Source organism: Protopterus annectens, chromosome 1.part1 (assembly GCF_019279795.1).
Source record: "Protopterus annectens isolate FY-2018-M chromosome 1.part1, PAN1.0, whole genome shotgun sequence".
Taxonomy (NCBI): Eukaryota; Metazoa; Chordata; order Ceratodontiformes; family Protopteridae; genus Protopterus; species Protopterus annectens.
Genome location: NC_056726.1, coordinates 1,344,932,450 through 1,344,956,355, shown reverse-complemented (window position 1 = coordinate 1,344,956,355; position 23,906 = coordinate 1,344,932,450). Strand labels below are relative to the sequence as shown.

The window sequence follows — 23,906 nt, the reverse complement described above, 5'->3', positions numbered from 1 at the left end:
CCCTTGTGAAGCATCTCAGTTAAGCATTGAAAAATCTGAGGTAAATTGGGCGCTGCTGTGCTCATCCCTTGAGACTGGTTCCAGGCACAGAATCTTTTCCATTTGTCAGCATAAGATTTTCTAGTACTAGGTCTCCTTGCCTCAAAGATTATATCCATCACAGGTTTGCTGAGGGATGATAAGGGTGAATTTAAGTGATTAGCCAGGCTGCAAGGTTCAATGTTGGAAGCTGAGGGTGCAGAATTTGGTTCTCCTGCTGAGACAGCAGGGATGGGGTCTGAGGCAGGTGCCATGGAGATAACTGCGACACACTGCACAGGAGGGGGTACCAGTGTTGGTGCGGCCAGTCTGGAGCAATCAAGATCATCTTTGGTTTGTCTTATTTGACTTTTAGTAGAACTTTGGAGAGCAGAGGCAGTGGGGGGAAGGCATAGACTGATATGTTTTCCAGCTGAAGGACAGAGCATCCACTTTCCAGGCTTGTTTTTGGGGAGTCCTTGTGCAAAACTTGTCCAACTGGTAGTTTTGGGGGGAGGCAAAAAGATCTGTCTGGGCTCCCCATTCACTTGCCAATATGTTGAAAATCCTGGGTTCTAGTTTCCACTCGTGTAGGTCCATGAGGTTTCTGCTTAGTCCATCCGCCAGTCTATTCAATTTTCCTGGCAGGAATTGAGCTTGTAGATGCACTTGGTAGCTCAAGGCAGTGTTCCACAATGCCATGGCTAGTCTGCAGAGGGGGTAGGAATGTGTACCCCCCTGCTTGTTTATGTACCACTTAACCGTGGTATTGTCCATTTTTACCATTAGTTGTCCTGGAAGAATGTAGTCCTTGAAGGCTGTCAGAGCATTCTGTACAGCTAACATTTCTTTTTGATTGATATGTAGGTGCACTTGATTTGGGTTCCATTTGCCCTGAATGCACTTCCCTGCCAGGTGAGCCCCCCATGCATAGTCTGATGCATCTGTAGTTAGGGTTTGGGCGGCAGGGGGTAGTGTGAATGGAAGTCCCTTGTTTTGGTGGCAGGCCTCTGCCCACCATAGGAACTCCAAGTGTAGACAAGGTATGATAGGAATCATTGTTTCCAGGCTGTGATAATGTTGACTCCATAGACTTTTTAGATACCACTGTAGTTTCCTCATATGCAGTCTTGCATATGGAATTAGAAGAATGCAGGAGGCCATGAACCCCAAGGCTTGCAGTATTTGTTTTGTAGATAGCAGGGTTTTTGTGGCCACTTGTTTGAAGTAGTTACCAAATGAATTTGCTTTTCTGGCGTGAGGAAAGCCATCTGGGAGTTGTATTCAAGCTTGCACCCAGGAATGTAATTTGTTGACAGGGTACCAGTTGTGATTTCTTTTCGTTTGTGGTGTACCCCAGACAAGTCAGACCCCTTTTTACAAACGCCAGATGATTTAAAAGTGTGCCCTGCTTTTCTGCCTGAATTAGACAATCGTCCAAGTATGGATATATTTGAATATTTCTTTGCCTGTAAAATGCAATAACTGGAGCCAGGCACTTTGTGAATACCCTGGGCGCAGTAGACAAGCCAAAGGGCAGTGCAGAGAACTGATAATGTGAGTAGCCTGCTTTGAAGCGTAAGTATCTTCTGCAAGATTCCCTGACTGGGATGTGCAGGTATGCTTCTGCCTTGCCAAGCGAGTCCCCCATGCATAGTCTGATGCGTCTGTTGCTAGGGTTCGGACGGCAGGGGGTAGAATGAAAGGGAGCCCCTTGTTGTGGTAGCAGGCCTCTGTCCACCAAAGAAACTCTGTATTTATACAAGGAATGACAGGAATCATTGATTCCAGGTCCTGAGAATGTTGACACCACAGGCTTTTTAGATACCATTGTAGTTTCCTCATATGCAGTCTTGCATATGGAATTAGTAGAATGCAAGAGGCCATGAACCCCAGGGCTTGCAGAATTGTCCTTGCAGATATCTGGATCTTTGTGGCCAGTAGTTTGAAGTAGGTTGTCAAATAAACTTGTTTCTCTGGAGTGAGGAAAGCCATCTGGGAAGTTGTGTTCAAGCTTGCTCCCAGGAATATAATCTGTTGGCAGGGTACTAGGTGAGATTTCTTTTCATTTACGGTGTACCCCAGTGAGGTTAGAAGTTTCTTTACGAATGCCAGATGTTTTAATAGCAAGTCCTAGCTTTCTGTCTGAATCAGACAATCGTCCAAGTATGGGTATATTTGAATATTTCTCTGCCTGCAAAATACAATGGCTGGAGCCAGACACTTTGTTAATAACCTGGGCGCAGTAGATAAGCCAAAGGGAACTGCAGAGAACTGATAGTGCATGGAGCCTGCCCTGAAGCATAGATATTTCCTGCAAGATTCCGTTATTGGAATGTGCAGGTAAGCTTCCACTAAGTCTAAGGTTGCCAACCAGCCATCTTTGCCTAGCATAGGAAGCAGCTGTTGAAGTGTCAGCATCTTGAATTTTGGGATCACCAGGAAAGTGTTGAGAATTGAAAGATCCAGGATAGGACACCAGGAGCTGTCTTTTCTGGGTACCAGGAATAGTCTGGAGTAGAAACCCTGACCCCTTTTTTCTACTGGAACTGGCGGAATAGCTCTAATGTTGAGCGGGGAAAGAACTTGGTTTTGAACCTCTGCCTACTGGTTTGGAGGAAGGTCTGGAAACCCGCTTGGAGTTGGCAGTGAATGGAAATAAAATTTGTACTCCTGGGATATAATGTTGAGGACCCATTGGTCCTGAGTGATGGACATCCAGTTTTTTGCATGAAGGGCATGTTTTCCTCCTAGGGGCACAAGCAATTGGGCAGGGCTGGGAAGTAGAATTGAGAAGTCATTGTGAACTTTTTCCATAGGGAGGTGGCTTACCACTCCCTGTTTTAGGGGTGGGAGCACTCCATTGCTTAGATCTCTGCATACCCTGAGACTGTAGTCTGGGTGGTCTGTTTCCCCTTGGTCTTGTTTGGGAAGGCCTGGAAGAGACTAGAAAGGACCAGTGTTTTGAAGGGCAATGCCTACTGAATCAAGGTGGTTGCACTTGTAAGAATTCTTTAACAGTTTGCATAGATTTAGCTTTTTCTTCCATCTTTTTAAGAACTTCTTCTGCTTTGGTGCCAAACAAAACGTCCTTATTTAAAGGAGAGTCTAGTAATTTGGATTTGACATGATCTGGCAAGGTCTGCTCCTTCAGCCAAGCATGTCTTCTTAGTACAGAGCCAGTGACTGCAGCCCTGCAAGATGCTTCTAGGGCATCAAAACCACACTGCAAATTATGCTTACTAACTTGGTTTGCAGAATGCATAAGCTCTTGCAAATCTTTATTTTCTGCACAATCTGGAAATATTACCATTTTTTGTTTAATGAGATCCATAATATGTTGCTGGTACTTCAGCATGTGAAACTGGCAATTCAATGCCCTGATAGCAAGAGTTGCAGAGGTATATACCTTCTTACCCCATCTGTCTAAAGCACTGGAATCCCTGTCCAAATGGGTAGGATGTTTGGCTGCAGTAGCCTTAATACCTTTAAGTCCCTGGGAAATTATCTCTGGATCAGCAGTAGGATTCTTGAAAAGAAACTTGTTGGAATCAGAGACTCTGTAGTACCTGTCCAGTTTCCTGGGGGCTGGAGGTAAGGTGCCTGGAGTAAGGCTGAATTCCAAGAAAACATCATCCACAACATCTAGGACAGGGGGAATAGCTAAAGGCCTGTGCTGAGGTAGCTCTAAAAATTCTCTGAGTCTCTTTTTGGACTGAGGATAGTCTTGGCATTCCCAATGGAAATGCTCTCTTAAAGTAGGCAAGGTTGAACCAAAAGAGAAATCCTCTGGAGGGGAGGCAGAGGGAATGGATTCCTCTGCATCTGAATCCTCATAGGCTGATAAGGGCATGTCCTGATAATCAGAAAGGTCAGAGTCATCAGACTCCTGGTCTGTAGAATCTGAAGGCAACTGAATTCATTGTCTCTTAGCAGGGGAAGGCTGGCTTCCCCTAATTAGCGTTATAAGGTCTTCAGCCATTCTAAGCATTTGTTTTATGGCATGGGAGCCTGAGCATGCACTTTGGTCGCCTGTTTTCTAGGCGTAGTGTGTACTCTGGGCCTAAGAAACTCGGTAGTTGTGGCTAAAAAAGAAGTCGTTGGTTTGATTTGAACATGGGTAGGTTGGAAAACACCCTCAGCAGCCAGTGCCTGCACAGCAGCTCCGGACCCAAACAAGGTAGAGACATTCGCTGGTTCCATAATCGAAGAAGCATCTTGCGGCATACTGGACACTGAATGGGTCCCAGCAGAGACCTGCAAATCCATAGAAGTGGGCATCAGGGGATGCAAAGGCGCCTCACTGAGTACCAGTGGACTTGGCAGTTTTGGACCTATGTGGTCTGTGTCTGTCTTTATCCTTATGTTTTTTCAGAAGATCAGTAGTCGCAAAATATGGAGATCAAAAGCGAAAGAATTTAGCAACAAAAATAGCCTGACGATGAATGGTTCGGGCATTAACCAAGGCACAAAACCGACAGCGAGGGACGTCATGGTCTGGGCCTAAACGGGTGAAGCAATAAGAATGAAAATCTCTGTGAAGTATTTGCTTTCCACAGGCAAGACAATTGTTAACTTTTTCTGACATCGGTTAGAGCATAAAAAGGATCCCCACTGGGGTACTTAGCTTTAGAAGACTTCAGGATTATCAACTCGAATAACGAAAATTTCAGGTAGCGGCTGACCGGCACTTGCGAACTGCTTCTGCTTCGGGCTCCTCCTCGGCAAGAAAGACTGATGTAATGGAGTCGGCTGCCTGTTTTTATACCCCTGATGACCTGACATCATGAAAAAGCGACAGCATCCGACGCAGAAATACTAAGACTCTGGTATTCGGGTCGACTGAGGGCTACCTGCAGGCAGATAACCCAAGTGTGATGACTGCAACAGTGAAACACGAAGATCATCAACCACTGCAAAAACAAACAGGCCCAGAGATAGTAAATCTGAACTGGGATAATACTAAAGCTACTAGCCTACACTCTTTTAGACAGTAAACACTACAGAAATGTTTATCACAGCAGTGAGCCACAAAATGAAAGTTTTAAACAGATAAAGGAGCAAGGAGACTCTATAGAATGCTTTTAACTGCAAACAAATCAGTTATATGATACACTCCTTGGCAGGAAATCAGAACAAACAAATATGTGCTTAACAAGTAGGGAAAATTTCCCCTTAATACCTTTCACACAGTGAAACTAGCTAAAAAGCTTTACAAACAGTGTGATAGTAAAAACCTATTTATCAGGCCCTGTAAGGCAGACAATTTTAGTTTAACCATGCAGATTAGTTAATAGCAATAAAATACAGTAAAAAGTATGCAGCAGGCAATAAAAAGTGCTACATATAAATTGCTAGAAGCAATAACTAGTAATAATAAGCAAAAAAAAAAAAAAAACCAGGATATTTATTGTTATATATCTCAGATCAGAGTTGTAGTCAAAGCCCCTCCTCCACTCGGCTCAGTGTGTATAGAGTACCACTCCGATCTGAGATATATAAGAATAAGTATCCTGTTTTTTTTTTGCTTATTATTACTAGTTTGCCTGCTGCATACTTTTTACTGTATTTTATTGCTATTAACTAATCTGTGTGGTTAAACTAAAACTGTCTGCCTTACAGGGCCTGATAAATAGGTTTTTACTGTCACACTGTTTGTAAATCATTTTAGCTAGTAGATAGATAGATAGATAGATAGATAGATAGATAGATAGATAGATAGATATCATACACACACACATATATCAGCTCTATGGTCACACCAACAAGAAGGAATGCAACATCTGAGAAACCAAGTGAATCACTGCTGGTCTACACAAAGAAACCACATCAGCTACTATTCTGTATGGAAAACAGCAAATGGGGAGTTTACTATTAGCAATCTGTACTCAGTCAGACAGATCCCCACACAGCTTGTACCAGATGATGTTTAGAGAAGCTTTTCAGAGATGCTAAAGACATAGGTCTAGAGCTTTGACATTAATTAGAAACAGTAAAAAGGTACAGTTTAGCAAAGAATAGCTGAGGCTTGATCAAAAATTTAACCCAAGTAGAGTTAACTACTTTTCATGTCAAGAATTCTGGACATGTACATGAAAGCAAAATGCATGCAGGATAGAAGTGTGCATTTAACCTCCCCTTGAGGGGACTGTCGTACAATATTACTGTTCACAATCAAACATATTATTGTGTTCTTCAATGTCAGTGACAGTGTCCCTTAATTCTGGACAGTTGCAACCCTACAAGTAGTCCAAGACTGATTGTATAGGACCAGTAAAATAATCTGGCCTTCTGTGTATAAATGAAAACCTGCAGTACTCTTGGCCTGTTAGTGGAACTGAAGAAACTAAACAGATACAGAAGTGAAGATCTGGATGGGATCTCCTAGATGGCTTGGACAGTAGGGTCCTGAAGGCTGAAGGCAGAGAAGCTTCTCTTATAGATAAGACCTGTGCAAAGGAAACCAGACTTGTTGAGCCAGAAATGAAAATCATTCTTGATCTATACAACTCTACTTTCTGAATAAATCCAAGAATCACAAGAAATAGAGAGACAGCATGCAGGTGCCCTGGGCTCCATTTTTTGGACAATTGCATTCTTGGGACATTCTTTCAGTGAGAGGAGTATGATGATATTTGGCACTTATCAAGGAGGAAAAAAGGTTGCAATAATGTTTGCTCCAGAAACAGAACAACTTCCACACTATTGATGGAAGGTGGACCACTCCTGTGGCAACAGAATGCAATGACTGAGCCTGTCCACTAGATAAATTACTTCCTCAGAAATGTGGTTTGGTGTAAGTAAGTGGCTAGTCAATGTAGCCCATTCCTATATACTCATTGATCCCCAACAAGGGGAAAAGGAGTGGGTTCCCCCTTTTTTGTTGATGTACTCCAGACTGTTGTCTCATCTCCAGTAAACTAACATGTACACTGGTCTACGACTAAGACCACAAACCTTGGACAGTCTGCCCTTGATGATACCCCATACAGTTAGTTTCTGTTTGTGCAGCCACCACATGAGATAGACTTTGGAAATTTTTATTTGTAGAGCCATGGCATCTGAAACTTGAGACCATCGTACTCAGATCCTGCTAAGGTATTCTCATCTAAAACATCTTGAAAAGCAATATGTAAAAGGTCACTTTCATTAACCTCAAGGCTCTTAGACAAAGTACAGCTGTGCAGTTAACTATGTCTACTGGAATCCATCCTAGTAAGAGCTCCTGAGTGCAGTGACACACCAAGTATAACAGGTGACCATGCTACTCTTACCCAGCCCAATCTCTACCCTGAATGAAGTAGGTCTTTAGTTCCTATATAGTGTCAAGGATATTAAATGGAGCTGAGAGGTATAACTGAGAATAAAAAAAAAATAATACTGACAGGTTGCTTTATCACTCACGTTTCAATCATACCAGAATGTCACATTCAAATGCAGTGACAGGAGTAAAGTGGCAAGTACTATTACACATGTGGAACTGCACTTCAGGGACATTAATTAATTTTTTTTCTTCATAACGTATGTATTTCAATTAATCCAAAGTAAAATAGTACTGCCTTTACAAACATGCCAAGCAGGCCAGTCTTCTAGTACCATGCAACAGCTTGGGTTTCCTGCCTCTCTTGGAAGATCTATAAAAAGTGATTTATTAGTTTTCTACAAGTAGACTACTACATACTGGTTTGGAATGCTTGCTGCAAATTAGGATGCGAGAGAATTTCACTGTTCATGTGTGAACTCAGATTTGATGAATATCATGTCTGCTATCATGAGAGTTTACTTCCATTGCTAAATAGAGATCAGCCATGATATGTCATCAAGAAGTGCAATTAATTGTTTGATACAAATTATTGCTCAACTATATTTTAAGCAACAATTAATATGAAATTAAACTGAAAAAACATTTAGGCTATTAATGTACTGTATTCAACACTGAAATATCCATGACAATTAGGAAGACAATTAATTTACATTTTGGTACTATGACAGCATAACTTTGTGCAAGACTAGCTGCTACAGATGCGAGTGTTAAGGATGTCAGTACCTGTCCAACACCATTACTATCACATTGCTATCACACTGTCATTCAGCTTAACACTTGCAACAAAAAGCTATTAACTTCCACTACCACTTCTCTGTACAAGTTATTTCATACATCTGCATTCATGCCTCATGCAAAGGAATATGTCAGAAGTGAAGTGGTGCTTACCTTTTTGTATTTGTGTGGAAAAGTAAACCTTTCAATCATGTTTTGTACAGCTCCACGGTTCACATTCCCTAGTCGGTCCTCCAGCTGGAGTAGTTCCTGAAAGAGCAGCAAACAGACAACATGTGAACACCTCAGCACACTTAGTGACAATTATAAGGTAACCAATAATACAGCAAATGAACATCTCACCACACCTAGTGACAATTATAAGGTAACCAATAATACAGCAAATGAACATCTCAGCACACTTAAGTGACAATTAGAAGGTGACCAATAATACAGCAAATGAACATCTCAGCACACTTAGTGACAATTATAAGGTGACCTATAATACAACAAATGAACATCTCATAACACTTAGTGACAATTAGAAGGTGACCAATAATACAACAAATGAACATCTCAGCACACTTAGTGACAATTATAAGGTGACCAATAATACAACAAATGAACATCTCATAACACTTAGTGACAATTAGAAGGTGACCAATAATACAACAAATGAACATCTCACCACACTTAGTGAAAATTAGAAGGTGACCAATAATACAGCAAAAGAACATCTCAGCACAGTTAGTGACAATTAGAAGGTAACCAATAATACAGCAAATAAACATCTTGCCACACTTACTGACAATTAGGTGACAATAACATAGCAAATGAACATCTCACCACACTTAGTGACAATTAGAAGGTGACCAATAACACAGCAAATGAACATCTCACCACACTTAGTGACAATTAAAAGATGACCAATAATACAGCAAATTAACATCTCAGCACATTTAAGTGACAATTAGAAGGTAACCAATAATACAGCAAATAAACATCTTGCCACACTTACTGACAATTAGGTGACAATAACATAGCAAATGAACATCTCACCACACTTAGTGACAATTAGAAGGTAACCAATAACACAGCAAATGAACATCTCACCACACTTAGTGACAATTAAAAGATGACCAATAATACAGCAAATTAACATCTCAGCACATTTAAGTGACAATTAGAAGGTAACCAATAATACAGCAAATGAACACCTCAGCACACTTAGTGACAATTATAAGATGACCAATAATACAGCAAATGAACATCTCACCATACTTTGTGAGAATTAGAAGGTGACCAATAACATACCAAATGCACAAAATTTGAACCTCTTACCACACTTAGTAATGGTTTAATTTGTCCAAGTCTTTTCAGTTTCTATTACCATGATGGGAATGGACCCCATTCCAAAGTCAAAGTACAATTAAAGTTCATGAAATTATTATTTCAATCTTTCATATTAGCCAAAAGTATTCTTTGTACAGTGTGCCAAGAATTAACATCTACTGCAATTCATACAGAGTTACATGTATCAGTAACATATCTAAAATACAAATGTAAATTATTTTTATAAAACCCATTACTCCTACTACTATTGGAACTTCTGGGTATCCTTCTTCTATATTGACCTCATTTCTGCCTGCAAATCTTGGTATTTTATGACTATGTGTCTCTCTCCCTACGTAAGGCACAGTAATCACAGGGTGTAGCAATTTCAACGAATAATGATACTTTTGTCATGCATGCATAGACTACTAAATCTTGTTTTCTCACATTACTTTTTTGAAGTGTTAGCAATGGGTGATACCATGTGATATAAACTCAATCATTCTCTAAAAATGATTTGTGACTCATGTTTCCAATGCTCTCAGCTACTTCAGTATTGTAATGTTTGCACAATCCCCAACACAACAGTGTTGGCACATTAATATGCCTTTCAGTATACAAGCCCTCTACCATTAGTGTAGCACACCCAGAAACAAAATGTGCGACTGTTTCCAGTTCTGTTTTACAGAACTTGCATTTGTCTGTTTCTCTCACTTGTTCAATGCACTTGCAAAGTAAAGTGTACATAGTCCACTATCTTGGGCTGTCAATATTAACCTTTCATCTTTTGGTTTAAATTCTTCTCTCTTTAACCATTCCTGCATCAGATATCAACATGAGGTTGCTCCAGGAGTTTTCTATACTTGCAACTATATTTGTGCATTTTCCATATTTCTTGCCTTCTCATCTGATCCTTCTTCTTATATTCTTTTTATTTTTTTGCACATTCAGATGCTGCCTGATTTTTGTCTACTTCTGGTTTAGTTTCCATTCCTGCTTGACACTGATATACTTCTCCTGAACTAAGTAGGGAAGTCATCTTAAACTTGTCCTCCTCATGTTTTAAAACTTTCACTATGTTTGGATCTGCTGAAGTCAGCAAATATGTATACATTCTGATGATTGCAGATCTATACCTGTAATCAATTTCGAGAAGGCCCACATTTCATTCAGAACAATGAATATATAATCTTGGTATACACTGAATTTTAAATATCATTTGATAAGCATGAAGCATTTTTCTTGTATTCCTGTCCAACTGATCCAATACCTTTTCAGGCCAATACATCACCCCAAAACTGAAAGTTAGAAGAGGAAGAGCAAATTGGTTTATAGCTTGGACTTTGTTCCTAGATGTCAGGGCTGTTTTCAGTATTAATTTTGGTCTTCCAAAATATGCCTGAGTTTTGTTCACATTTGCTCATGTTTTATTGTCAATCCTTCATCAATTCCCAAATATTTATACACTCCCTCCTGTTCAGATTCCTTTATATTACATTCCTGTCCCAGACTGTTATTTTCTTTGTACTGCAGCGTTCCTGCTTTAAATGTTGCTTTTGCACATTTATCAAGACCAAACAACATTCTTATATCATCTGAGAAAGTTTTAATGAGTTGCAGTTGTGCTTTCAGCTCCTAATCTGATGAACTAAACAGTTTTAAATCATTCACAAAAAAGAAGATGAGAGGTCTTTACACTTGGTTGTTGTCTGGGAGCCAAACTGTAACCATGACCTAATCTATTAACCAGACAGCCTAGTGGGTTAAGGGCCACGCAAAAGAGCAGAGGTGGTATTCACCCTGGAATATCCCCCTTTTAATTTTTATCCCTAGGATAATAATTTGTTCTTTATCACAGCTTAGCTGCAAAGTGGTTTGCCACTGTTTCGTGGTTACTGTAATGTAACTGATCAATGTAGGGTGTACTCATACATCTGTAAGCACATTTTTATCCATGAATGTGGGATGCTGTCAAATGCTTTTTTGTAATCTAGCCATGCCATACTTCGATTATTTCCCTTTTTACAATTCTCCATTATGACTTTATTTAATACCAAATTATCCTCTCTCATATGACTTTTGTTACCTTTTTGTTCTATTGCCATGATTACAGTCATTTAGAAGGTAACTCAACCTCTGTCAGCATCACTTCAAGTATATAGTCTGTAGATTGTCAGAAGGCAAGCTATTGGTCTACATTTTTTAGGATAGCTTGCAGGTTTGCTCACGAGGAGGAGTATAATTTTTTCCTGTTATTAACCAGGTTGGTGTCTGTTCGGGATGAGTATATAAGTATTTGTTACTCAGAGCTAAATCTTCGTGTAAAGATGTTAAAACTTCTAGCCAGAAGTTAGGCACCACATCTGGAACTAGGATTTTCCAGTTATGAGCTTTCTTAATTTTGCTTCAATTTCTCTGGCTGTTACTTCATCCCATTTCATATCCTGTACATTTGAACATCTTACTGTTTCGTTTACTACTTCTGTCTGTTCAGCATCTTTGTTATGTTTCAAAGGGTCTTCATAGAAGTTTCTCCAAAAATGTGTCTTTTTTTGGGGGGGGGGGGTTCTATTCCTTTTGCTTTGTTTCCCAATTCTCTATAAAACTTTTTTGGGTCCTCAAGTAATTGCTCATTTTGTATTTTCCTTTATATTCATCTGCATATCTTATTTTTTTTGCCTGTTTTTCTGCCTGTGCTGATATCTTTAGTTTATTATTTGTTATAGTGTACTATAGATCCTGGTCTGTTCTGATACAGCACATTGTTTTAATCATGTCTATCTTTCTAAGTACTTTTGTTGACCTGTTCCCTCTTTCATACCCTTCTAACAGGGACAGTTCTTGTCTTAATTGCTTTATAGTTTTCTCTATTCAAAGCTTCCATGATGGCATTTGATTTCTCCCTTCTTTTCCCTTACTGGTCTGCATTTTTGTGGTAAGACTTTATCTGTTATTAATTTACCTTCACAGTAATATATCCTATTTTCTTCTGCTATATCACATGAATTTCTGTAATAGTCTTGATTACTGTGTTCACCTGTTTTATCAAGCTTCTATCATTTTGGTTCTTCCTGACTTTCTGTAGTCTATTTCTTTCATCAATCTTAATATGTCTAATCATCTCTATTAAATCAAGCAACACTCTTTCCTTAGATGATTTTCTTCTAAACTGAGGGCATATTCTTTGCTCTCTGTTTTCTCCGGGCATTCTAGAGAAAGTTCCAGAACATCTTGCTGTGACGTACTCTCTTCAGATGCATCCAGCATCATCCACTGCTCTTTCATGTGGGAACTCACTGGCCTATCACTGCAGAACATTGACTGCTTGAGAGTTGCCACCGTTTCCTGCTCCTTCCCTTGAAGAGCAACTCCAACTGAACTTTTGTACTGGTTTCTTACTAAAGGCTCCAGAGTATCCTCATTTTGCAATGAACAGATTAATTTTGCAATAAACAGATGCTTCCCATTCTACCTGTTTCTCCTTAATTTGGGGACTCAATTTTTCCATCATGCTGTGACACTATCAAAGTTGGATTTTCCTACACTAAACCAGTCATGTTGTAAGTAATCCATAACTTCAGTTTCTATTTCTTTAACTTCTCCATTACTACTCCTCTGTTCTACTTCCCACTTTGTTTATTTTTTTGTATTGTAAAATTTTCCATATCCATATGTCTTTGCCTATACTTCTTTTCAAATATCTTTAATTCTGTATTTTTTGTACTGATTAGTTTTGCTTTCCCCTTTGCATAAATAATACAGCATAATAAATCTCTTTATTTCCCATGTCCACATGTCTTCTTCAGATGTCTCCCACTCCATCAGTTTCTCCTTAATATGGGGACTCATTGTTCCAGAATGCTATGACATAACCTGTGCTTGACTTTCTACACTAAATTGTTTAATTTGCAAGTATTCCATAACTTCAGCTTCTGTTCTACATTCCCCCTTTGTGATCTTATTTTTTGTATTGTGACATTTTCTACACCTGGGTACCGTTGCCTGTATTTCTCTTCAAATATCTTTGAAGAGGCTTTTTTGTATTAATTCGTTTGGCTTTCTCCCTTATGTAAATATTGCACCATATCAGATATCGTTTTCTTTCCCATTCCCATGTTTCTTTTTTACTTCTTTCAAAACTCTAGGTTTTGTTCTTTATATTTCTGTCACTTCTTTTTCCAAGCAGTGCAAAGTTTCTTTGTCTGTGTAATGTTTTTCATCGATCTGTTATATTAATGAAAACAAATTTGCATGTGACGCTTTAGACAGTTTTTCCTTGTGCAAGTATTTTTTCTTTCCTCTATGTTCTCTCTTAATCTTTTTGAATATTTTCTATCTATAAATTCTGGGCTTCTTGCATAATAGTAACAATATCTAATTTCTTCCCTATCCTCAACAGTCCACTCTGTCGTCTTTCAGTTTTTGTGCGGACTGCTACTCCCTTCTACAAAAGGAGGGCCATCCCCTACGTCTAGCCTAACCCCATTCTAGGAATATTTCTGTGTCTTGAGGATTCTCTGCTGTCATTTTTTCCAGTCCTGGCACCAGTGTGCATACCAGGATTGGGCACTTTTTTATCCTGGGACTTGTGCACCCAGCTGTCCTTTTTATTTTTTTTAACCTACCTCTGTCTGCAATAGATGCTATATACAACATGTCTATATATCGATGTCATCTTGGTTATACAACATGTCTATATATCGGTGTCATCTTGGTGAGATTTTGCGAAAACAGGGCCCACAAAGTGATGGTACTCACCAAGACTTGAGAATGAATTCAGTTCCACCAATAGTATTCTCTTTTTCGTGCTGATTTAGTGGCAATTATAAGGTGACCAATAATACGTCAAATGTAAGATATCTGAACATCTCACCACACTTGGTGACAATTATAAGGTGACCAACAATACTGCCAAAAAATAATATTTCATTTACTTCTTTTTTTTAGTTCAAGTTTAAAACATAGAAACTTCAGTTAAAAAACATGGCTAAATGTACAACATACTCATAAGGTTAGATTGTACTAACATCTTCCAGATACCTTTTCCGAAAAAGTCATATTTAGAGAAAGTTTGGTTTATATTTGATAATTGCTATATTTTCCTTTCCTCTACTTACTAGTATGATCTCATAGTTCTCTGAAAATCTTTACTCCTGAGGTGTTCACGTCTGTTAGCTCTTTGCTACAGAGTTATTAATGTGGTATTTTTTTATATTTGATTGGTTTTAAGTAAGAGGGCATAGCTGGAAAAGACCATTGCACGGGTGTATCTGGGGCATAAGATGCATCTTTTAATTTCAGCATGCTGTAATCAGTGAAACATATACCATATAAAGTACAGTTTTGTACCTACCATAAATGTAGATGTCCGATAGGTATGCATCTGCAGTCATAACATATGGGTTGTCCTGCCTCAGGCAGCCCTTTCTTCGGCCGGATTCCAAAGTCTGGGTCTGGCCTCGGCTGATGTCGCACTTTCCCCGACGTCAGAGCGTCTGGGGTATAAAAGCATCAGCCGACGCCATCTTCCTCAGTGTTTCTTGCCCCAGATGCCAGGTGCCCTCTAGGAAGGCCAAATTTGGAGGAATGCAGTAAAATTCCAAACATTTTCCAAAAAATATATATACATATATATACAAACAAATACACCATAATAGATCCCCCAGCTAGCTAATGGAGGGGTAAGTACCCTAGGAATACCACAGAGGGGAAGGAGGGAGGGTAACCCTGACTGCAGATGCATACCTATCGGACAGCTACATTTATGGTAGGTACAAAACTGTACTATGTCCTTCAAGGATGCATCTGCAGTCATAACATATGGGTAGAATACCATAGCCAATCTGTGGGAGGAGGTACTAAGAAAAGGATGGTGTAGTTAAGATCCCCTGCAGGACTGCTGTAGCAAAACCCGCTCTGGATCTGGAGTATAAAGGTAAATTGTAATGTTTGGCAAATGTATGCACGGAGTTCCATGTAGCAGCTTCTAAAATGTCCTTGGTAGCCACCCCTCTTAGGAAGGCTGTAGTGGTGGCTGTGGCCCTTGTTGAATGAGGCCTGATGTTTGCAGGAACTGTCTTTCCATGAAAGGAGTAACAAAATCGAATGCAATTTCCTATCCACTTTGAAATTGTCTGTTTGGAAACTGCTTTTCCTTGTACCCCAACAGCATATGCTACAAGGAGTTGGTCAGTTTTTCTGAAACTTTTGGTTCTGTCCAAGTAGTAGCGTAGTTGTCTGTGTATATCCAGAGTGTGTAGAAGTTTTTCCCCTCTATTTTGTGGATTTGGGAAGAATGTAGGCAAGTGAATAGCTTGGTTCAGGGATACCCTAGATACCACCTTTGGCATAAAAGTAGGATTGGTGAAACTCTGTCCCGATGGAAGATAAGAAATGGCTGTACTGCCATTAAAGCTTGTAACTCAGATACTCTTCTTGCTGAAGTTATGGCCAGAAGGAATGCAGTTTTCCAAGACAGAAACTGTAGATCCGCCGATGCTGCTGGTTCAAAGGGAGGAAGTGTTAGTTTCTCCAGCACAAAGTTGCGATCCCAAGTAGGTAAAGGGGGTTTTCTTGGAGGATTGATGTTTTTGATCCCTCTCAGAAATTGCCTGAGGAGAGGGTGCGAGAAGATAGGTGGATTCACATTGTATTCTGCTGAAATTGCTGAGGCATGAATCTTAATGGAAGAATAGGACAGTCCGTTGTGGAACAATTCTGCTAAGTATTCCAGAATATGTGTCATACTCGCCACTGTCACATCTAAGCCTTTTGTTGTGTTCCAAATGAGAAATCTTTTCCATTTTGCTGAGTATGTCTTCCTTGTGGAAGGCCGGCGAGCTTCCATAATAATGCCCTTTACTCTCTGTGATAAGTTATTGTGAGGGGGATTTATGGAATTTTCCAGGCAGTTAGTTGCAATGTTTTCAAGTTGGGATGCATGATCTTGAAGTTGTTCTGCGTCAGAAGAAGAGGCCATAGGGGGAGAGGCCATGGTTTCGCCTGTGACATGCTTCTCAATAGTGGGTACCAGTGCTGCCTTGGCCAGTCTGGAGCTATCAGAATCACTCTTGGCTGTTCCGCCCTGATCTTCAGTAAAACCTTGGACATTAATGGGAGAGGTGGGAAGGCATATACTTTTAGAGCTTTCCAGCTGAAAGAGAGGGAGTCCACCCTCCAAGCTTTTGGGTGGTATGTCCTTGAGCAGAATGTCTTCAGTTGATGGTTGTGGGGGGAGGCGAACAGATCTATCTCCGGCTTTCCCTATGCTTTTGTTAAGAGTAAGAAGATATCTGGGTGCAGCATCCATTCGTGTGCATCCATGGTAGTTCTGCTTAAGCTGTCTGCCAGTACATTTTCTTTCCCTGGCATGAACTGGGACTGTAGTTGGATATTGAGTTTCAGGCACAGCTCCCATAGATTCATAGTCAGCCTGCATAGAGGGTAGGAATGTGTGCCTCCCTGCTTGTTTATGTACCACATGACTGTGGTGTTGTCTGTCCTTATTAACAGGTGGCCTTGATGGAGGAAAGGTTTGAAAGCCTCGATTGCATGTATCACTGCCAGCATTTCCTTTTGGTTTATGTGCATGCGCAGCTGTCCTTGAGACCATAGGCCTTGGATACATTTGCCCTCCATGTGTGCTCCCCATCCTCGGTCCGAAGCGTCCGTGGTGATGGTTTGCTTTGTTCTTGGTTTGTTGAAAGGCAACCCTCTGTTGGACTGGCAGGCATGAGCCCACCACAGGAATTTCTTTTGAAGGCAAGGAATGATTGGTATCAAAGTTTCCAAACTGTGACTGTGCTGAGACCATACACTCCTTAGGTACCATTGTAATTTTCTCATATGCAGCCTGGCCTGTGGAATCAGAATTATGCAGGATGCCATGTAACCCAGGGCCTGCAGGATTTTCCTTGCAGTTAGCTGAGTTTGTCTTGTCAGATTCATGAAGTAATCCGGAAGTTGTTTTGTTTTTCTTCTGTGAGAAAGGCCATTTGGGTGGTTGTGTCTAGATCTGCACCCAAAAAGGTTATCCTTTGGGATGGAACAAGTCTTGATTTTTGGATGTTGACTGTGTATCCCAAGGCCTGTAGTAGGTGGATGGCATATGCCAAGTCCTTTATCAAATTTTCCTTGTTGTCCACTTGTATAAGGCAGTCGTCCAGATATGGGTAGATTTGAATCCCCTGAAGTCTGCAGTGTGCAATTACTGATGCCAGGCATTTCGTGAATACTCTGGGCACAGTAGATAAGCCAAAGGGCAATGCTGAGAATTGATAATGCTCTGATCCTGCAAGAAATCTGAGGTGTCTTCTGCAACTTGGTCAAATAGGGACATGCAGGTATGCCTCCTTGAGATCTAGAGTCACCAGCCAAGACTCCTTGCCCAGCATGGGAAGAAGTTGCTGTAGGGTCAGCATCTTGAATTTTGGCACAATGAGGAAAGTATTCAGTGCGGACAGGTCGAGAATAGGCCTCCATTGATTTTATTTTCTTGGAACAAGGAATAATCTGTAGTAGAATCCTTGACCTTGTTTTGAAAGAGGTACCTTTTCTATGGCTTTCATTTGAAGTAAGTTGTTGATCTGCTTTAAAGCCTCAGCCCTCTGATTTGGTGGCAGGTTTGGCATTCCGTTTCTTCTTGGCAAAGTGTGGAAGTGGAACCTGTATCCTTTGTCTATTATTTGCAGTGTCCATGTGTCCCTTGTAATATAATGCCAGTTTTTTGAGAATAAAGAAAGCTTTCCTTAAGGGTGCTTCCAATTGAGCCCTGGTAGGCGGAATCAAAGTGAAGTCATTGTGTCTGTCCTGGTGTAGTAGTTGTTGTTGCTGTTGCTGCACTACCTCTCTGGTTGGTAGGCTGCCACTGACGGCCTCTGTAGGAGCCCCTAGCTTGCCCTCTACCTCTGGGACGCCTGTTCCTGCCTCTCTGGGCTCTGTCCGAGTCTGGAAAGGACCAATTCTTAGTAGGCCAGTTTCTGCTGAATCTCGGTGGTTGTACTTGCAGAAAATCCTTAACTGTTTGCACAGATTTAGCCTTTTCTTCAAACTTCTTTAAGACCTCCTGAGCAGAGGAGCCAAATATTTTTTGTTTTTCCATTGGAGCATCCAGGAGTTTAGCTTTAACATGGTCTGGCAGAGATTGTTCCTTCAGCCAGGCATGCCTACAAATAACTGCCCCAGTCATAGCTGACCTACATGAAGCCTCCAGTGCATCATAACCACACTTTAAGAAATTATTACTAACCTGCTGTGAGTTATGTACCAGATCCTGAAGGGATTTACGGTCAAGGGGTTCAGAAGAAGAAAGTTTCTTATTCAGTTCATCTAACAAATACTCTTGGTACTGTATCATATGAAATTGACAATTTAATGCCCTCACAGAAAGAGTTGCAGAAGTATATACCTTCTTTCCCCATCTCTCTAAAGCTCTAGACTCCCTTTCAGAAGGTAGAGGATTTTTGGCAGTGGCAGCTGCAACCCCTTTAGGGCCCTGAGAAATAGTATCTGGGTCTGCGGAATGGGCCTTATACAGATGAAAATGAGAATCCGGGACCCTGTAGTATCTATCAGGTTTGGCAGGTGCCGGGGGGAGAGTATCAGGGGCTGTACTAACATCATTGTACACATCATCAATAACATTCAAAACAGGAGGTACAGCTAAGGGCCTATGTTGAGGCAAATGCAAAAAGGTCCTTAATCTCTTTCTAGAATCAGAGAATTCCTGACCCTGCCATTGAAAATGCTATCTCATGGAATGTAGAGTCTCACCAAAAGAAAACTCTTCAGGAGGGGAGGCCGAAGGAATAGATTCTTCAGCATCAGAATCCTCATAGGGTGAATAAGCCTCCTCCTGGTGGTCTGTTAACTCAGATCCATCCGTGGACTCATCTGAAGAGTGTTGGTCAGAGGGCTCAGTCCTGGGTCTTTTGTCTGGTGGTGGGTGAGAGCCCCTGTCCGGGTGAGGCTGAGAACCTCTAATTAAAGAAATAAGATCCTCTGCAAGGCTGAGGATCTGAGAACTAGAAGAAGAAGGTCTCTGGGAGGTAGTTTTGGGAGGCAAAGCTTTGGAAAGTTTGGCAGCTTTAGCCCTGGAAAAAGCCTTAATGGACATGAAAGCAGGGGGTCTAGCTGCCCCACGTGCAGGAGTAGATTTGTCCAAAGGTATGGTGTCGGATATTTCCTGGACACTGGTTTTGGTAGGTAGCTCAGTAGCCGACTCAGCCGGGGCCTCCAGGGCCACGGTGGTTGGTTGAGTGGATTCGGTTAAAGGAAGCTCTGAGGACTCGGTTTCGGCCGAAACCGAGACACTCGCGGTAGGCCTTACCGTGGTTTCAGCCGAAACCGCGGGCCGCGAGTGTCAGTCCTTGTCCTTCCGTTTTTTCACCAAATGCGATGTCGGAGTCTCCGACGGCATCTTATATGCAAAATTAGCCCCAAAGAATTCTTCTGCAAACTCCGACCGACGTCTAAGAGTTCGTCGGTTGAAGCAAGCACAGGCTGAACAGGCCGAGACGTCGTGGTCTGGGCCTAAGCAAGGGAGGCAGTAAGAGTGGAAATACTTATGAGGTATTTGTTTCCCACAAGTTAAACAATTATTTACTTTATCTGACATCGGCTGAGGCAAGAAAGAGTCCCCAACGGGGTACTTAGCTTTTTCGAAGTCTTCGGTAGCTGAATTTCTTCTTATCACAGGATCTGACCGACCGGCACTTGCGAATTGCTTCTGCTTCGGGCACCGCGTGGCAAGAAAGACTGAGGAAGATGGCGTCGGCTGATGCTTTTATACCCCAGACGCTCTGACGTCGGGGAAAGTGCGACATCAGCCGAGGCCAGACCCAGACTTTGGAATCCGGCCGACCAAAGGGCTGCCTGAGGCAGGACAACCCATATGTTATGACTGCAGATGCATCCTTGAAGGACATCATGCAGTTACATACATAACACACTTACTGAGACGCACACAGATAATCCCACTGTAAAAGAATACACAGTCAAAATGGAAAATTGTCACTTCTAATAACAAACAAACAGGTGATACATAGCATGCCAATGGAACAGATTAAAATGCTTTTAGTCCAACACACCCTTCCCTCTCTATCAAACACAAAGTTTAAGAGGACATATGCAGCACCAAGACTGTTCTGTCAGTGAAAACATAGTTTCAAAATCTACATCAAAGCACAAGTGTGTGCACAGAGAAAGAGGATGTGGGGCATATTACAGTGTCTTGGTGCAGGATACACATGGTTTGGGAAGAAGGGATCTGAAAAACTCTGCCGAGTCATTGTGCTTCTCCAATCTAGTTTTAGTAATTAGGAGTAACTGCTAAATCCCAGTGTCAGACTCCTGGCTGCAAAGAAACAACATACCAATAAGAAAGGGTCAATCAGCCAATGTAATACCATTTAATGTACATCACAACATCAGATGGTAGGAAGCGCAATATATATAGAACGCACATGGATTTGGGCTGAACTCCTTTGCTAGTGTTTCTGAGTTCTTTTTCATTTGTCATTATTTCTGAGTTTTCTCTGTGTTATTATTTACTGTTAATTAAGTACATGGTGCCAATGTACTACCTTTTTTAGGGACGATCACTGCAAAAGTAAATATATGGATAGACTTCCAATCATTGTTTGCATACCATTTAGAGGTGGACAGTTACAGAATGCTCTGTGTAGTGCGTTGCCAAACTTTTATCCTACTTCTGGAATGCGCTTCCAACTTGTAGTAGTTTGTGAAGGGCAACTTCCAAGATATCTTATGCAGAAATGTTGTGTCTTTCGGCTTTTCCTGGTTAGGGGTCGCCACAGCAAAACTCCGGTCTGCTAATGATTGGCAGTAGATTTTTAAGTGCCGAGTTGCCAGCCCAGATGCACAACCTTCAACAAAGGTACGCCCATTCACGCATGTCTCCAGACAGAAGACGCTCTAGCTGAGAATCGAACAGGACAACGTCTTACTGTGAGGTGACAGCGCTACCGCAGCACCACCACCGCAGTTCTACCTTATGCAGAAATATTTCTGAAATATACTGCTGACGTATCTGGTGCCATAACATGACACGGAGAACATTATTATTTATGTCATAACAAAAAATTATACTGTAGGCCAACATTTGATACTGAGTGGACAGCGTATGTTACTGACTAGTAGGTCTTACTTCCCTTTTCTGAGTGAGACAACTGATCTGTTTTCTTCAGTTGTAGAGCTTTTCTATAGGTGTCTGAGTTGTATGTGCACAGACATACTGTAGGTGTTCCCCCTTTACTCTGGTAATTTGGATAAAAGACTGGCAGTTGAACTTACTGGTTCACAAACATTTACTTAAACAACTTTTGGCATAAAATATATATTTGCCTTTAATGACACCATATCATTATGAAAGTACAAATACTGTGGCTTACGTGTAACAGCATGTAACTGCAAAATTCTTTTGCCTGAGTTAAAAACAACTGGAAAAATTAACTTTCATGTAAGGTGTGTCCTATGGGGTAAAACATGTCATCTTGGAGGTCTTAATAGATGCATTCCCTTTAGAAAGACCTTAAGCAAGGATCTGCTACTAAATGTAGACTGCAGACAGATGAATCTTCAGAGATGAAGTATTTATGGAAAGACTATGAATGCACAGATTATAATCACTCTAAAGAATACTTCTTCCTGATAACATTGCTATTTGTACAGTTTTAACATCTTTTATTGTTCACATTTTTTTACATCTGTTTGTCTTGAGCTTTTTGAGGGTATTTTTCAGGAATGCTCATGAATACAAGGATGTGTGTATTCTGCAGAAGTGTGACATTTCCCACCAGACAGGTGTTAATGAGTTGGAAAACAATTGTTTTCAAAAACTACCATAGTCAAATGCTGGCACACTTGATGAACCAGTACATACTGAATTCCGGAAGCTTGTTTGTGTGTATACATATGTAGGAGAACCTAAACCAACAACCATCATCACATGCAGCCTGACAGATAGAGAATGAATGAGAGGCGCTATTTAGAGAAAGGCCAACAGGTGCCTGCAGTCAGAGATGCAGTCTGAAATGTGAGAATACAGTTCAGAAGGTATACATGTTGCTCAGACATATATATCTCGATCCGTGGTAATACAAAAAGGAAACAAATGCCTGTTTCACATAGGAGAATGTCCACCTAACTGCTACTGATTATCTTACATATCATGGCCCACATTATGACCCATATAATGCTGCAGTGATACCGCTTACTCCTTTCTACTTCTATCTGTAATTATCTGCTTGAGTTTAGGTTCAGGTAAATTTAAAATGCCTTGCTCCATGGTGAGAATCGGACAATCAGCTTATACCACTTATCTCTTCCACTCTCAAATGAAATCCTTTAACTCCATACTATTTATTTATTTATTTATCCATTTTCCTTTGTTTACCCGGAAAGTTTGACTGGGCACTAAATTCCTTTTTACGGAGGCCCATGGAGAAAAGCCCCCAGAGTTACACTAAAATATGAAACACAGTCATAAAAACATAAACATAATACAAGTTCATTAACTAGGTGACTTACAAACTAATAACGACAGTATTATAAAAAGGCAAATAATTATTAACAAAATTACAATGACAGTGTTAATTTAGGATTTCCTGAGGCAGAGAAATTAATAATTGTTTGACATTTATTATATATATATATATATATATATATATATATATAATTTCCCATGATTGATAGACCTACATTCTACTGAGCATTATGGAGTGAAATACCACAGTGGGAAAGAGGAACATTCATTGTCAATGTTCATTTATATAAAACTATACAGGAGATATTGCTAGGTGTTTATTAGCAATTAAGAAAATGAGCAATATTTCTATATGCACTTAATACTTCACAAAACAACTGAATTATAAACTATTGCATGGCATCAGGTGAAACCTTAGATGTTGTCAAGAAAAAGTACAGTTGTGTACACTTACCATAAATGTAGATGTTTGAGTGTATTCACTGTTGCAGTCATCACATTTGGGTTACCTGCCTGCAGGTAGCCCTCAGTCGGCCTGATTAACAAAGTCTTGGGTCCTGCATCGGCTGCTGTCCTTTCTTCCGTGACGTCAGGTCATCAGGGGTATAAAACATGTAGCCGGTGCCATTATATCAGTTTTTCTTGCCCCAGATGTCAGGTGCCCCCCTAATGGAAAGCAATTAAGTCTATAAATATACAAGGTTATACCACCAACAAAAAAGCAAATACACCAAAAAGCTTTGAGCACAGTAAAGGAGAGTAGAGGTATAGCCAAAAGAGGAAGGGGGCTGGAGGGAGGGTAACCTGGACTGCAACAGTGAATACACTCGAACAACTACATTTATGGTAAGTGTACACAACTGTACTATGTTCTTCATGTTTCACTGTTGCAGTCATCACATTTGGGTAGATTCCCAAAGCTAAAGATGGGATGAGGAATTTAGATAGCATTAGGACCAGCTATAAGGCCCTGCAAGACTGCAGTGGCAAAGCCAGCTCTAGATTTAGAGAAAA

At 40.7% G+C, this 23,906-nt stretch overlaps 1 protein-coding gene across 2 annotated transcripts in view; it reads right to left on the bottom strand.

Annotated features, from left to right (window-relative positions):
* RNF165 (ring finger protein 165) overlaps positions 1 to 23,906 on the bottom strand; it is a 480,832-nt gene that overhangs the window by 56,103 nt on the left and 400,823 nt on the right. For both annotated transcript variants that reach the window (XM_044081988.1, XM_044081995.1), the window contains exon 6: positions 8,231 to 8,326. In XM_044081988.1, the coding sequence (XP_043937923.1) occupies positions 8,231 to 8,326 (96 nt within the window). The remainder of the gene's footprint in view (positions 1 to 8,230; positions 8,327 to 23,906) is intronic.